At 35.6% G+C, this 17,184-nt stretch overlaps 1 protein-coding gene across 1 annotated transcript; it reads left to right on the top strand.

Moving 5' to 3' along the window:
- Window positions 1–7,715: 7,715 nt before the first annotated feature.
- LOC103959228 (FT-interacting protein 3) lies at window positions 7,716–11,589 on the top strand. Its single transcript, XM_009371579.3, has 3 exons — window positions 7,716–8,103; window positions 8,497–8,530; window positions 8,801–11,589. The coding sequence occupies exon 3, from the start codon at window positions 8,919–8,921 to the stop codon at window positions 11,241–11,243; it is 2,325 nt and encodes a 774-aa protein (XP_009369854.2). The 5' UTR covers window positions 7,716–8,103; window positions 8,497–8,530; window positions 8,801–8,918; the 3' UTR covers window positions 11,244–11,589.
- The last annotated feature ends 5,595 nt before the right edge of the window (window positions 11,590–17,184 follow it).

Below are 17,184 nucleotides of genomic sequence, written 5' to 3'. Positions count from 1 at the left end.
ATGTTGATGATATGAATCTCAATGGGACTCCGAAGAGGTTGGGAAAATTGTCTCGCACCTGAAGCCGAATTTGAGATAGAAAATCTTGGGAAAACTCGATATTGTCTTGGCCTGGAGATCAAGCATTGTTCAGATGGTACCCTGGTCCATCAATCGAACTATACCTAGAAGGTGTTATCCACTTTATTGAAGATAAAGCAAAACCTTCGAGTACTCTCATGATCGTTCGAATACTAGATGTACAACAAGATCAATTATGTCCTAAAAATGACGATGAAGAGGTCTTGAAACTTGAAATTCCATACCTAAGTGCTATATGTGCTTTATTGTACTTGGCTCAATGTACTATACCAGACCTCTCATTTGCTATGAATCTTTTGTCAAGATGTAGCAATAGTCCTACAAGCAAACATTGGACATGTATTAAAAGACATCATGTGTTACCTTATAAATACAATGGATATGGGCTTATTCTATCCCTATGCATCTCCGAGTGGATCCAACCTCCTGATCCTTGAAATGTTGTCTATCTTATTGGTTGTACTTACACTAATTATTTTTCTAACTAGCATATGGCGTACTCTCAAGTGGGTTATGTCTTTACCATTGGAGATGCTGCAATATCTTGGAAATCGACCAAACATAATTTGTTTGTGAAGTTTTCAAATCAAGCTGAGATTCTAGCCCTAAACGAAACAACGACATGAGATATTTTGTAAACTACTCATGGATTTTGAATTTAGGGGATTTGTAATATGTTGCACAACATCGTTTTGAGTCCCATCTCCTCCATCTGAAGCCATCTTCATCATCATTATCATCATCATCATCATCATCATCTTCTCATCATGATCATGATCATGATCATCTTCTTCTCTCTCTTTTCCCCATCTAGAATTAACATCATCTTCCCCATCTCTCTTTCCCATAAAAAAAATTGTAGGAAATATTTTCATGATATTGGTTTTGTGTTTGGATGGATAACGATCAAAATTGGGTCCATAATTGAAGCAATGAGAATTTCAATTTGATTTCATGTTTGTTCAATTTTTATTTATTTATTTCATATTTCATTTATTTATTTCCAGATTTCTTTCAAATTTTTTTCTACAATCGAGTTTAGTTTCCAAATATCGTTCAATTTATTTTTCAAAATTTTCTTCTTTTTCAATTTTATTTTGTGTGGGAGACGAGAAGCATGAAACTCTTTCATCAATATATTTTTGGTTTTGAATCCTAACCTAGTTGAGTTATCTACACCACACACTGAACAAATATCCTAAACCTATCCATACGAATTTTTTAGCCTAACCAATCTGAAATGGGCCCTTAGGGTTGAAGTTGTATTCTGCTCACACCATCAAAGGTATTCTTGTCATATTCAACTCATAATTCACAAAGCACGCTTTGATTGGGCTTAAATTCTCTAAACCCTGTCATTATTTTTCATAAACAACATGAAAGCAATTGAGATGTCTTAAATTTCTTCATCATTCCCTTCATGCCTTTAATACGTGATTAGTGGATAAAACATAAAAGCTAGACTATTGATAATTAGGTAACTTTTGATCTACGATAAAGATTTATTAGGCATTGAAAACGGTACGGCTGCCATTTGCAAGGCCATGAATGCCCTCTACATAGAGAGGACAAATCCCATAAACACACAAACTCCATTAAATAAGGGATTTGAGTTTCCATACTTCATAGATCTTATGTGCAATTTAGTTAATTCATAGAGACGTACTTGGCTTAGGAGTGTATCAGTATTGGGCTTTTGTGGCCAACTTTGTTAGAGAAAGGGCTCCAACATGCTTGCATTAAAAACAAAAAAATGGTCTTTGTGTACAAAATTAAGAACACAAATGAGGAGTTTGTTTCTTTGTGAACACTAATAAAGTGAAACAATGCACATTCAATATAGGGCACCAATATAAAAAATAATGGACATAAGCACATTATTGGATGTGGAAAGTGAAACAATACACATTCAATATAGGGCACCAATGTAAAAAATAATGGATACAAACACATTATTAGGGACGAAAACCAAGCAAAGTGGGACATTAACTTTTGGTCAACTTTTTGACTAAACATGGATACAAAAGGACTTTTGTGTCTATACATAGGCTTCATATGCACAATTGTATGTGTCCTACTTTATAATTGTAGACCACAAAACCTTATTTTGTGTGTACACATGTGAACCGCACATGCCAAATAAATTTTATTAATTAAATATATATAAATGTGTGGTCACAATGGCTTTCGTGTGTTTATACAAGCTACCAACTTCTATTTAACATGTATGTTTCTCACAGGTTAATACACTATCACGAACCTTTCTTCTATCTTCAAATTCTCTACATTTTTTTTAGAAATAATGAAGCCCAATTTTTATTTTTTTTTTCTGTAATCAATTATTCAATCACAAGTTAAGAAACCCAAAGTCATCTATTGGTTTAACCAGTTGAAATAGTAGAACGATACATGAACTTTTAGCTCAAAACAATGGTTTTGCCCTTGACGTCATTACCAGACCACACTTGACTTTCAAGGGCTAAAACATTTGCCTGCGCTGTATGTCCTCGGCCCTTAGGGTCATACACATATCAAGGCATCCTTCAGGCCCATGATATCTCACTCTTGAAACTATGACTTCCCCGGCTCAAGGAGGCCTCCTTGGATGTCATTCCGCTAGCTTCTTGCGAAGTGTGACCTACAATACGCTTGTAATACCCTGAAATTTTAAATATATGAATTATATGTTCATAATTATGAATATGTGGGAAAAATCGAAAATAAATCGATTTATAGTTATGAAGAATTTAATCGAGAACTTTTAAAGTTTTGTTTCCAGAATTATTATAATTTATGGGTTTGTATTATTGAGATTTTATGTTATTTTTGGAAAATTTTTATTCCTTCATTTGAGTTTAGTTTTAAATTAAATTGGTGATGAAGTTTGGGAATTAATTATTTACAATCTGAAGATCGTTCGAAGTCACAATTTATATTTTTGAATAGAGCTCGATCTCACGAACTCATAGGCGCAAACCGTTCGTGAAACGGAGTTATAACCAAGAAGTTATTAACGTTTAAAGTTAAGGACAAAATGGTCAATTTCTTTTTAGAAGGCTTCAGATTTCTTTGAGCCAAATCTGGGGAAAGCCATGTGTGTGGCTAAGATTTAGGGAAGAAAAGAAGGGACGGTTGTGATGAGAAGGGGAGAAGAGAAAGGAGAGAAAGGAGGGAAATGATGTTTTGGGGGGGGGGGAGGGCAATGAGAAAGAGGAGAAAGGAGGGGAAAGGAAAGGAAAAAAAAGGAAAAGGAAACAGATCCCCTTAAGGAACCGAGGCCCGACCCGGTTCTATCCCCCAACTTTGGCCACCAAGGATGGCGAGGTTGGTGTCAAAATCATCCTTACGTCGAGGCCAATCGATCCCTCTATCAATTCCACCCAAAAAAATTAGAGAATTTGGCTTTGATTTTACAAAACCCACATCAGAGGGTGCGACGGGTTTATCTTTGCATCAGCAAAACCTAAAATAATTTTCTTCAACCACCACCACCAATAGGCTCCCCTCAACCTCAGGAACAAAGCCCATGCGTTGGTTGGGGCATCAGAGATGTTTTGGAGTCGAATCAAAACCCCCAAAATCAAAGGTTTCTGACGGTTCGAGTGTGATTTGAGCTGTTTCCTAGCCAAATTGGATTTGGCCACAGGAATGAAACTTGCTCTACTCACTAAGATCTATGTTACTGTTAAATTTGGTAATTTTTAGAAATAGTTGAATCTTCCGACGAGCCGGGGCGACTGGCCGCCACTAGCGGCAGCAGGTGCGGTGGCGCACGGCCAAGGAGCCGACGTTGCCATTTTCATGTAAATTTCGATATTCTGATTCTATAATTGGTAACCATTTGATATGAATTGGATTATGAAGGTTAGTGTTGAATATGGTGGTTACTAGAATACGTTTGGGAATTGGTAAATAATGAATTATGAACTACGAATGACTTGATCCCTGTTTAGGTTACATGGGCAGTCTAACGAGATGTTAGATGCAGCCATAAAACAAGTAAGATTAAATAATCAAGAATTAATTTCTGTTAAGAAGTTGAGTTATTAGAAGTAAATTTTGACTTAATAGAAAGCCTAGGCACATGCCTTATAAATTAATTATGTTTATGTTTATTGAGAGGGAGTTAAGGAATTTAACTAAAGAATCGTGATTTAAAATTTTGCGAAATAAAGCAAAGTTTTTGGGCTGTCACCAATATCATTTCTCGAAATTAATATTTTCAGGCCCGGGTGTGACAACGCTAGCATAACATATCGGTCTGCCTAACATGGCATGCGGCTTCACCCCTTAGCTACCTCTGAGGAGTCTCTCCTATAAATAGCCAAGTCAAATAAGGAGATCGGTAATCGGCATTTACTACTTAGAATTCTCTTTGTTCTTGTTTCTCTCAAAATATTTCTAACATAGGCATCAAATGCCTTTGATAGACACCCTTCTATTTTTTTCTCGAGTGTTCATCAATTAGGCCAATGACATAATTTGTTTTGTATGTGTTATTTTGTCAATCCAACCTTGGACGGAATTTGCATCCACAATAAGTTATACCATTTATAAATGTAAATTCATCAGTTAGAGATGTGAGTTTTTGGAAGCAAACATAATGTATTTCATGTTTGACCTACTCTAAGGGTAACCTACTATATTTAGGTGCTTAGATACTTACTGAAAGTGCTTAGGAAAAATGAGTTCAAGAGTCCTTGATCCCTTTCTTGAGTTTCAAACTTCAGATGGGAAAATGTAACTTTTTAAGAGAAATGTTTGAGATAATTAATAATCAACCCAAATTTTAGAGTTGAGTTTTGATTTCTTTGTGCTTCTAAATAGGTGAGCAAGGAGTGTTATTTATTACTCAAACTTTGGTTCCAAATGAACTAGAAATTGCTTGTTGGGAGTCAAGTTTGGTTGAGTTGAAAGGTTATGACTTAAAACAAGGGGTGTGCTATCCACACATCCCATTTTACTTCTCACACACTCCTTGATAATTTATGTCCGTTGTTCTTCTTCAATTTATCCGATCTGACGGTCCAAAATTAAAAAGGTGTGTGAGAAGTAAAATGGGGTGTGTGGATATCACATCCCTAAAACAATTAAGGCAAAGAATGCAGCTGGCCATGCTTAAGCAGATATTTTATTTGTTAATCTCATTACAAAATCGATCTTATAATCTCCTAATTTAATTTAGGGATGAAACTAGCTAGGGCATTTTAGTAAAAAATCCTAAAACTTTCCAAAATGGCTAATAATAATTTCTTGACAACAAAAGCAAATTCTTAGCTAGATAAGAGGCATGTTCTAAGAAAATTTTAATTACAAAAAATACGTAAATCAAATAAAATAAAAAAATTAGAACATGATGAAGGCATTTTGGTTATTTTTTTCCTAAAGTTCATTTTTCCACTTCTTTAACGTTTCGAACTTCAACAGAATATGTAGAGTAATCATAAGGAGACTAAATTTGTAGACAAAGTTTTGGAAACTAAATGACATGGAAGTTAATGATTGATTTATTATTTAAACGTTGATAAACGTACTTATTTCTATTCGTGACACATCATTTAGTTTGTAAATGTAGTCTCCTTATGATTACTCTACATATTCTGATATGTAATATGATTTTAAAACTAACAATGGTTTTTAAAAGTATAACTTAAACTAGGGTAAATTATACAAAACTACCTCAACTATGGGTCGAACCACAATCTCATACCTCATATTTTAATAATTATAATGTCATACCTTATTTTACGAATTTATTGCAATGTCAGACCTTCGTTAGTTTTTCTATCAATTTCTCTGTTAAATAAATTGAATTAAAAAATTAATCAAATATTAAAAATAAAAATAAAATCATTTAAATATTTTTATAAAAAAGTGGGACTCACCCCCTACAAACCCATCACCCTCACCATTCTTTCTCAGTTCATTGTACAAAATTTAGTCTCTTTAACATTACACTACCACTATATATTTATATTAAGGGATGACTATTTGAGCTAAATAATAAAATAGGATAATCATAATATTTAATATCAGACTCTCTATCTACGTAAGCCAAACTTAAAATGTCCAACGTATAAATAAATAAAGAAAAATATCATTAAATTAGAATGGTATAATACAAGATATTTTATTAACTTCAATTAACAAACTTGTTGATCTATGTAAACAACCACCTTACTCTATGGTCTTGTTAAACGGTAAAAGCCCATAGAAAGTTCCTAACTAGGTTTTGTGATCGGGCCCAAACAAAGCCACCTGAACTTAACCCACCAATTGACAACTAATCAGAACGCATAGAAAGATCCCACCATGACCACCACCTCCACATGCTTAAATAGTCCGACAGGGAATCCAAAGGGCACATTCTGAAAAGACATCTCCTCAATTCTTTCACTCCAACCATTGTTTTCATATATAATATATTATAATAATAATATGGTACATATTATGGAAAAGGATTGTCTACCTTTTCATTTCTGATGTCCTTCTATTTTATGTAATCACGGTTAAGTAACGTTAATATTTTTATATTATTTTTTTATAAAGATAATAAGACAAAAATGAATAGTAATATAAAATGTTGACGTGGCTTAATCGTGACCACACAAACAGAAAACATTCCTTGTCCAAATATTATTCATCCAATCAAAGTAGCATTTTAATTGTTTTAATTACATAAAGTTTTTTTATTCAAAAAGAAAAACTTTACTAAAATTGTGAAAAAACACAACATTACAAATTAAGATTTAAAATTTTGGGATTTTATCCTGGTTGTTGTATTTTACTATTTTAAAAAGAATACTATGCAAAAATATTAATTTGAGGTTTAAGAATAACGGGATAATTGTTACATTGGTTAAGCCGATTGGTAAGACTAGTGTGTTCATTCCTGTGCTAGAGTCCTTTTTGTTGGTGATAGTTATCTCACATTGACAATAGAACTTTTGCTTTAATAACCTAAATAATAGTTATCCCAGAAAAAGAATCCGACGATAATCTTTTTTCCCTCATTCTATCCCACCTGTGATCCCATCTTTTGTGCGCATTATCACACCCATTCTGTCGTAATAAAAATTAAAAATTACTCAACATTAACATTTAATGTTATCGATTATTACTACGGGTTAGAATTAAATGACCTCTTACGTTATGCATGCGCATTATTCTTACATTGAATTTCATCTCAAGTCATCTTGTAAACCAAAAAAAAAAAAAAAAAAACACAAAACAATTGTTCGGTAAAAAGGAAAAGAAAAAACAGTATTCCTAATTCCTGTCACAAAACCATATGCGGACACACGTGAGAGGTCCGACGGCAGTCCTACACACGCTTGACCCGTCCGTTTCCAACCTCAATTATTCCGGATAATCTTTGTGAGGATTCCAAAGATTTATTCATTATTAATCGTGTGATTAGAAATTATTTTTTAAATATTTTTATTTAAAATTAAATATAAATAATATCTGATAAAAATTTACTATACGATATATAATGAATAAACATAATTCACAAATTTTCAGAATCTCTGCTAAAAGAACTCGAGGATGACCTGTAAGCCTCGCTCCCACCACTTTTAACACCAACGGAGAGAGAAAGAGGAGAGAGAAAGACCCAAAAACACACAGAGTGAGTAAAAGCAATAAAGAAGAGAAAAAAAAAGAGAGACTGACTACGCTCTCTCTCTCTCTGTATCTCTCCTCACATATTCAACCGATCCCACCCAAAAGCAAAAGCCCTCTGTCTGCTTTGCTTCTCTCACCTTTTCTCTCTCTACCCCTTGAGCAGTTCTCTCTCTAGAATGGAAGGGACTGCTTCTTCTACTTCTTCCTCCTTATCTCTTTTTGATTTCTCACTCTCACCAAACCCAATGAAACCCTCCTCCACCGCTTCCATCTGAGAAGCATTTTTATATTTATTTTCCATTTTTTTTGTTTTTTTTTTTTTTGAAAGATGAATGCTTTTGGGTTTTTGGTTTTTTCTGTGAAGCCCTGCTGATTCATCTTCTTCCGTCTCAAGAGGTAAACTTTCTCTCTCTCTTACCGTTCCCCTCCGCCGACATTGTTAGTTTTTTATCTGACGCTCTTTGTTGTGCTCTCGCTTCTGTATATTTTTCTGTTTTCTCCATCTTTTTACTCTATTTTATTTTCTGGGAAATCTGAGGAAAACAAGAGAGAAAATTTTGGAAACTGAAAAGCTAAGTTCCTAATAGGAAAGTGATGTTCTGGATTTAGTCATAAATATTTTTGCTTTTCTGGGTTCAATGTAAAGGAAAATTTAATTTGGTATTACAGCATGCTTTGTTTTTCACTTTTCGTCATTTTCTCGGCAGCCAAACACATTATATGAAAAGCATTTTCGATTTTCTCACTGTTCTGTTTATGCTTTCTGACTCTGGGTTGTTGTGGTTTCAGATCTGAAGCTTGAATTTCTCCGCTGGTTCGGAAGGTTACTCTTTAAACCCCAATTTAAAGATCTAAGTTCTTCTAATTTAGTTTCAATTAATTTAATTAATGATTTCAGATGTCTATGCGTTTTGTTTGCATATGTTTTCGGTTTTGAGTTCTTAACATGGTAATTTGTAGTCTTTTATTTGTTTAGGTAAGATAATGCGGTTGGTGTTTTGAATATTCCGGGAATTTTGGTCGCTTTCCTTGACTAGGCTTTTGGTTTTCCTTATACCTAACGGCTACTTAATTTTGTTTTTCCATGTCTTAGGTTTCTGGGAACATTTGAATTAATTCAAAACTAGTTCCTTAACCTCATTTAATCCAACCGTTCAACTTCAACTTCAACTTCATTTTTGCCTGGGCATCTCTGGTATCGAACCCGAAAGATGCAGAGACCTCCCCCGGAAGACTTTGCTTTGAAGGAGACCAAACCCCACCTCGGTGGGGGGAGGATCTCCGGTGACAAGCTAACGAGCACGTATGACCTCGTTGAGCAGATGCAGTACCTCTATGTCCGGGTTGTTAAGGCAAGGGACTTGCCCGCGAAAGATGCTACTGGGAGCTGTGACCCTTATGTCGAAGTTAAGCTTGGGAATTACAAAGGCGGAACTCGACATTTTGAGAAGAAGTCAAATCCGGAGTGGAACCAAGTTTTCGCCTTCTCGAAAGATCGTATTCAGGCTACGGTTCTTGAGGTCATTGTGAAGGACAAGGATCTTATGAAGGATGATTTCATGGGCCGTGTTTCTTTTGATCTGAACGAGGTTCCAAAACGTGTTCCTCCTGATAGTCCTCTGGCACCACAGTGGTATAGATTGGAAGATCATAAGGGGAACAAGGCAAGGGGAGAGCTGATGTTGGCTGTATGGATGGGCACCCAAGCTGATGAAGCTTTTCCTGAAGCATGGCATTCTGATGCTGCCACAATTAGCGGAGCTGACAGTCTTGCAAATATCCGATCAAAGGTGTATCTCTCTCCTAAGCTTTGGTATTTGAGGGTTAATGTGATTGAAGCTCAGGATTTGATGCTGAGTGATAAGGGTCGGTATCCTGAAGTTTATGTGAAAGCTATACTTGGAAATCAAGCTTTGAAAACTAGGATTTCTCCAAGCAGGAGCATAAATCCTATGTGGAATGAAGATTTAATGTTCGTAGCATCAGAACCATTTGAGGAGCCCTTGATTTTGAGTGTGGAGGACAGAATTGCACCTAACAAAGATGAAGTTTTGGGGAGATGTGCAATTCCTTTGCAGTATGTGCCCCGAAGGTATGATCATAAACCTGTTAACACTAGCTGGCACCATCTTGAAAAGCATGTTATTGTAGAAGGGGAAAAGAAGAAGGAAATCAAGTTTGCAAGCAGGATTCATATGAGGATCTGTCTGGAAGGTGGTTACCATGTCCTTGATGAATCAACATACTATAGTAGTGATCTTCGACCGACAGCAAAACCATTGTGGAAGTCCAGCATTGGGATCCTTGAAGTGGGAATTCTGAATGCTCAGGGGTTGATGCCAATGAAGACCAAAGACGGGAGGGGTACGACAGATGCGTATTGTGTAGCGAAATATGGGCAGAAATGGGTTCGAACAAGAACCATTATTGATAGCTTTATGCCCAAGTGGAATGAGCAGTACACATGGGAAGTGTTTGATCCTTGTACTGTCATAACAATTGGGGTGTTTGATAACTGCCATCTGCACGGGGGAGAAAAGGCTGGAGGGGCCAAGGATGCAAGAATTGGGAAGGTAAGGATTCGGCTCTCCACCCTTGAGACTGATCGGGTTTACACACACTCGTACCCGCTTTTAGTTCTGCACCCAAATGGTGTAAAGAAGATGGGTGAAATTCATATGGCCGTGAGGTTCACTTGCTCTTCTCTGCTTAACATGATGCACATGTACTCACAGCCCCTGCTGCCAAAAATGCACTACATTCATCCATTAACTGTAAGTCAGCTTGATAGCTTGAGGCACCAGGCCACTCAGATTGTGTCGATGAGGCTGAGCCGTGCTGAGCCACCGTTGAGGAAAGAGGTGGTCGAATATATGCTGGATGTGCGCTCCCACATGTGGAGTATGAGAAGAAGCAAAGCTAACTTTTTCAGGATTATGAGTGTTTTGGGTGGGATAATTGCTGTTGGAAAATGGTTTGATCAGATCTGCAACTGGAGAAACCCCATTACTACCGTACTCATTCACATCCTCTTTATTATTCTGGTCATGTACCCCGAGCTCATATTGCCTACAATTTTTCTCTACCTCTTCTTGATTGGAGTTTGGTACTATAGATGGAGGCCAAGGCACCCTCCTCACATGGACACTCGTCTGTCTCATGCAGATTCTGCACATCCCGATGAACTTGATGAAGAATTTGATACATTCCCTACTTCGCGGCCTTCTGACATAGTGAGGATGAGATATGATAGGTTGAGGAGTATTGCAGGGAGAATCCAGACAGTGGTTGGCGACTTGGCTACTCAAGGGGAGCGGCTGCAGTCTTTGCTGAGCTGGAGAGACCCGAGAGCTACCGCACTGTTTGTGCTTTTCTGTCTGATTGCAGCGATTGTTCTGTATGTTACTCCGTTCCAGGTTGTGGCTCTTCTTGCTGGATTTTATGTGCTGAGACACCCAAGATTCCGTCATAAGCTTCCTTCTGTGCCGCTGAATTTCTTCAGGAGGTTGCCGGCTAGAACCGACTGCATGCTGTGAGGAAGACCGTTTTATTTATTTTGAGTTGCCTTTGAGTAGCAGGGCATTCTACTTTCCGCCATTTCGTGTTTAGTTAATGAAGAAGATGCGGTACCTCGTTGAGCTCTTCCGTTTTGAATGCGTAGCTGCGACAAAGACCATGGAGAACGTGAGGCTTCCGGTATGCTGTATTTAGACCTCGTCTTGAAGGTGGTAGTTTTTTTAAAAAATTTCAGTTAATTATGCTGTCAAATGGAAAAAAAACTTTATCTAAGGTGACTAGTTTATGTTCATTTGTAATTTTGTAGGCTGTGATTGGAATGCTGAACCGTTATGTGCTTAATTACATCTTCAGTATTTTTGTTAACTCATCTTTTGTAAAGTTCTTCGGGTCGAACGTATTGCTTTCGATGTCTTTCGTGTCGTGATTTCGAACGTGTTGCACATGACGTGTGGGAATGAACAATGAATGGTATAGAACATTGTTTGGCTCCCCATCACGATTTACGAATGACGCATTCGTCGTTTTCTGCAAATCATTGTGACGTGCGTCCAAATTATTTGATTAAATGCACAAAAAGAGAAGTTTGTGCACATGCTAAAGTGTAATTTGTTTGTAAGGAGGAATGACTCGGTCGAGTAATCATCGGTATATTTTTAATTGTTTACGGATAAAATAGCTTTCACAAGATGTAGGCTACCTACCCTTTGTGGATGCTAAACCAGAGGTCTGGTTTAATTGAATTTGAACGTGTGTGTGGGTTGGTATGATTTTATGGACACAGATATGTCGCGTAAATTTATTACTATAATATGGTCATCTGGAATTTGGTGACAGCAATATAATATTATATTATATATAATGTATATATGTATATATTATAGGAACCGGATCCCCTCCTTTTGAGCTTAAGAGGCTAAGTTTCTTGAGCAAATTACACGGGTTACTGAAATTTGATCCAACGGTTATAAATAGAAGATTCTTCTAAAAGTTATAATAATTGCAAGCTGCAATTATTATAACTTTAAGAGGATTCTCTGTTTGTAGCTGTTAGATCAAATTTCAACGGTCCGGATCCTTTGGTCATGAGGCTCAGCCTCTTAAGCTTAGGAGGAGATCCGGTTCCTATATTATATAGCATGATGATTATAAATGCTTGTGATAATGGTGTATTTCTGTATTTGGATAGTGATGCAAATGGATAACCAAAAACAGGGACAGGTTGAAATTTGACCTATTTAATTCGAGTTGGTCTATTCTAGTTAGTTGGAAAATTCAAGTAATTGTGACAGACAAAGATTGCTCTTGCAGTTTTATCTCTTTTTCGTCTCCCTAATGTTTTGTTTCAAGAATCATGTCGGTATTGGTTAGGCCACTTGATTTACCATCACGAGATTTTTCAGTCTAATAATATTATGTTCTGTGTAAAATTCTTTTTACTTGACAATATATTATTAGACTAGAGGTAACGGTGACAATAAATTCATTTTATACAGTTTACTATCTTGCTTCTAAATTCGATCCCCGTGTAAAATGAACATAGACTGAATAAATGTGGGGAAAAGTAAAATGTAAAAAGTTAAAATTTCACCCCGTTTACAGGAGACTGTTTAATGTTCAACTGCAATTGTTTGACTGCTAGGAGCAGGACCATATCAGAGATTCAGGGGGAGGGGGGACCTCTCTATTGTTTTATTTAACCAATAACCCAATTTATATTCGGTTCCGGAATGTTGTTTGGACCACATTATTCGCCTTTTTAATGCATATAGGTTCGGGTTCATGTCTATGAGAGAGATGCTCATCAAGGGTTTCAATAAAGCAATCAGGATCATCTCTAGATCTTTTTTGTGAGGATTTTGAAGATCAGTCAATTACGTTTGTTCATCGTATATTGTATTGTTAGAAATTGTAGTAAATTTTTTTATTTAAAATTGAATATAAACATTATCTGATGAAAACTGGCCACACGATATACGATGAAGGAATGTGATTGGAGAATTCCCGACATCCTCACAAAGAGGATTCAAAGAGGATCCTCATTCTCAATAAATGTGGTCTAGAGACTAGGTTTCGTTTTCCTTTGGTTTATATACCTAATGGGGCCATAGTATAAAATGACTTGTTTGGACTGTTTTTCAAATGACTGGCAATGCTTTTAGAAAAAAATATTTTTGTGTTCCAAAAGCATTTCAAGTGCTTTTTGTATGAAGCACCAATTATGTGCTTCTTGTATGAATCAATTTTTCAGGATTCATGTGCTAGTTTTACGAAAAATTGGATCCAAAATTATTTTCATTAAAATCATTTTTAGTTATTTTAAAAGCACTTCAAAATGAGCCAAAAGTTTGGAACTTCTCTTCTAAAGAAACAGCACGCGTAGAGCACAAAAATTTTCGGAATTCAGTCGATTTTTTCGGATTTTGTCATCGAGTCATTTGGTTGAGCACTTGATGGGCTTATGGATAATTGCCAAGCCATGCTATTGGTTGAGGCATGCCGACATTTGTCCAGGTTGTTTAGAAAAAGAAAAGCAAATGTCCTCTAACCATGTGCTTTTCTATAGGCACTTTTATGACTCAAAGCACTTTTAAGGAATTGGGAATCTGTGATCGAACTCGCTATCAATAATAGTCGAACCTAGCTACCTATAAGTGAGAGGGATGATATTTAGACTCTAGTAATAGCAGAACTCAGTAATTGTCCGGTGCTAGCAGATCTCATACTCTCATACTTGAAGCAACTAAGTTTACATATAGGTGATTAAATTAAAAAGTTCGATATTTTGACAAAAAACATGAACAACTTTTCTTCATGAGTAACGTTTAATTTGGACAAAATAAGAAATTATCATTTATTTCTTTTTTCAAAATACGTATAATATGATGAATAATCATATCTAAGCGGACCAAGCCAATCCTCCTTATAAAACGAGGTCTATGTTTCTTCATTTTAGAAGACAAGGAAATAAATTGATAATCTCCAACTCTTTGATCAGAGTGACACTTGGAAGATTTACAAGATAGATAGTGTATTTCTGTAAAACTGCGTATGAAAGTAGGCATTGCACGATGGTTAAGGATGAACGTGAGACCCAAGTCACACCTTTATTTTTTAGACTTCCCAACCAATATTTCTAGGGAATGTGGCGCCTATGGAATGGCATTGACACGTCAATATCCAACTATGTGTTATTTTTTAACACAACTTTCACATTTATGGAAAAGGATTTTCTTTGTGGGGATTTAAGGAATCAATCAATCATGTCTATTTATCGTAAATTGTGCAGTTAATTTTTCTTTATGTACTATTTATATTCAATTTTAAATTTTAAATTTAAAATGATTTCTAACCGCATAATGTACAATAAACGGACATGATTGATTGATTCTCCAAATCCCTACAAAGAGGATCTCAATAGGATCCTTTTCCCATATTTATACTGGGATCAACACCTTGAATTACCTTATATTAATTAACACTAGCATTTGCATACACACTTTGTATGTATGAACACATTTTTTTTAGAAAATGAGAAGAAGAGAGGGAGAGAGAGAACGTGTAGGAGTGGAAGGTTTTGTTTTTGGTTTTTTTTTTTATTTTTTTATTTTTATTTTTTAATATTGAAGGTATTTTAACATCATCTATAGGTGAGACTTCAATAAAAAACAGTAAAATTTGGGCTTGTGAAATTACATTATTGCCCATCATTTTTTTTGTGTGATAGAAGACTAATTTGTCTTTTCATCCTCTTTTGGTTGACAAAGAAGATTTCATTAATTAGTAGAGATATGTCATTTTTTTAATGGGCTAGAAATTCTAAAAGTTTATCCTATTTTGCTTTATGTTTAGGTCAATTTTTACTCGAACACTTGGCTACTAAAAAATGAGTAGAAACTCCTACTAAAATATCTTAGTGTTTTAATCACATAGCTTTGTGCTTATGATCAGACCTGTTCATACAATGAATCACACTGTAAAGATCTATGCAAAAAATACATTAAAAATAAGGTTGTTTAGTCAATATATTGTAGCAAATGCATAGACGGTTCGTAATGCTTTTACCCATACCGTTCATTTGTTTTCAAATAATTTGATGACTAAATGATCTTATTTTTAATTGATTTTTTGTAGAAACGATCTTTATAAGGTAATTTATAATTTGAACAGTTTTGATTATAAACACGAAGTTCTATAAACTGACAACAAACAATTTTGAGAAATTTTGAGTAGGAATTCCTACTCATCATTGAGTAACCAAATATTGTTCTTTTTACACGGTAGTTTCGTTAAAATCTAGCCCCACAAAGACATGCCAGAACGACTTTGGTCCAAATTGAGGAGTCCACTGTGGAACAACCCAATATAAGTTATACTTCACTAAATTACGCCTAAATTACTATCGAGTTTCAAGGAATAATGAATTTTTTTTTAACAAACGATATTATGTACATTAAGGACGAGCTTAACCTCACAATAGGCTACTAATAATGTGGTTCAAATTCGCTTTTGACCATAATCAAACCTAAGACTTCTCACTTACAAGTGAAGAATAATACCACTAGATCATTGTATTAAGTGGCACAAATAAGCCTTTTTTATTGTTGGTATTTGGATCATTTTTGCTGACCACAATATTGGTTGCCACTTCTTTAATAAAAATGAATTCCGCGTACATACGTGGAGTTCACATGTATTTAAAAAGTTTTAAACAAATTGGTTAGTAAAAGTGGTAAAAATAACATTGTTCTCATTTTTTTCTTTTTTGTTGTTGATGGGATCATATCGAAACACTGATAGAGCTGAAGAGAAGGTGGCAAACGATGCCAGTAGAATGCTTAGAACTTTTAAGTTAGAAGCCTCCCTTCCGAACAACATACCAATGAAACAAATATGATGAAACAACATTCAGCCGCTGCTCTAGCCTTGGCTTTTGTTACATCCATATCAACATGAATGATGTTTCCGTTGCCACCAACTTGCGATGAATTTTAATGGATTATCTGGCGATTAATTTATCTACTGATTCACCAATCCGATGAATTCTGCTAGCTCGACTAGGCCTCTTGCTAGCATTTTGAAAGCAGTATTTCATGGAAAATATAGCTTTGGATTTTGGTTAGAAATTGGATATAAACCATAGCACATGGAATTAAGCAGCAGCAGAAAATTGCATTACATAATGATTCGAGGAAATGGATCTAACTCTGAATAAATTATATTTGTGTATTTACGATGTTATACATCTTTTATCTGATACAATGCATTCATTCCAGATCGTTTAGCTCTGCAAAATGGTTAAGTCAATACTGTGGAGTCTAAAATAAGCCCAAAAATTCTATAGGCAACACGTGAACTTTTGCTCAAGAAAGACAAGATTGCCTTCATTAAATGGGCAGACTCCTCAGATACTCTCACACATAGCTCACACCCCTGAAGGTCCCTGTAGCTGAATATGACTACCACAGCTCACTTATCATTGGCAAGGAAAAATTTAAAGCATTAAAGATAAGGATTAATTACTCCATTTTAGTAAGTAATCTTTATTTAAATCAATTACGTACTCCATTATCTCAATATTTCCTATTTAATATCTTGATAATATCTTGGCCAATAGGGTGCCGCCATGTGTAGGGTAAAACCCTAACACCATGGCCGGTCACTCCCCTATATATTCTACCAAATTTCGGTAAGCTTTTGCTACCCCTAAAAGCCCTAAACAATTTACTCTTCTTAGATAAACTTAGGCATCGGAGATGCGTTGTCCTAACCACCCCACCTCGTGAGCGCATGAGGCTTAGGTCTTTGATCAAAGACGTTGATTGTTTTGTAGATACATTTTCGTCAAAGCTAAAGATGGCGAAAATTTGCATCGAAAAATACGTTGATCATTGGAGCTACTGCCACCCACACACGTTGCTAATCAAATAAGGCTGCTTATCGCCTTGCTCTCTCTTGTCC

This window comes from the organism of the source record quoted next, unplaced genomic scaffold, assembly GCF_019419815.1.
Source record: "Pyrus x bretschneideri cultivar Hongxiangsu unplaced genomic scaffold, Pyrus_bretschneideri_v1 Contig53, whole genome shotgun sequence".
In the NCBI taxonomy this organism is placed as follows: Eukaryota; Viridiplantae; Streptophyta; class Magnoliopsida; order Rosales; family Rosaceae; genus Pyrus; species Pyrus x bretschneideri.
This window is presented reverse-complemented; position numbering and strand designations above follow the sequence as displayed.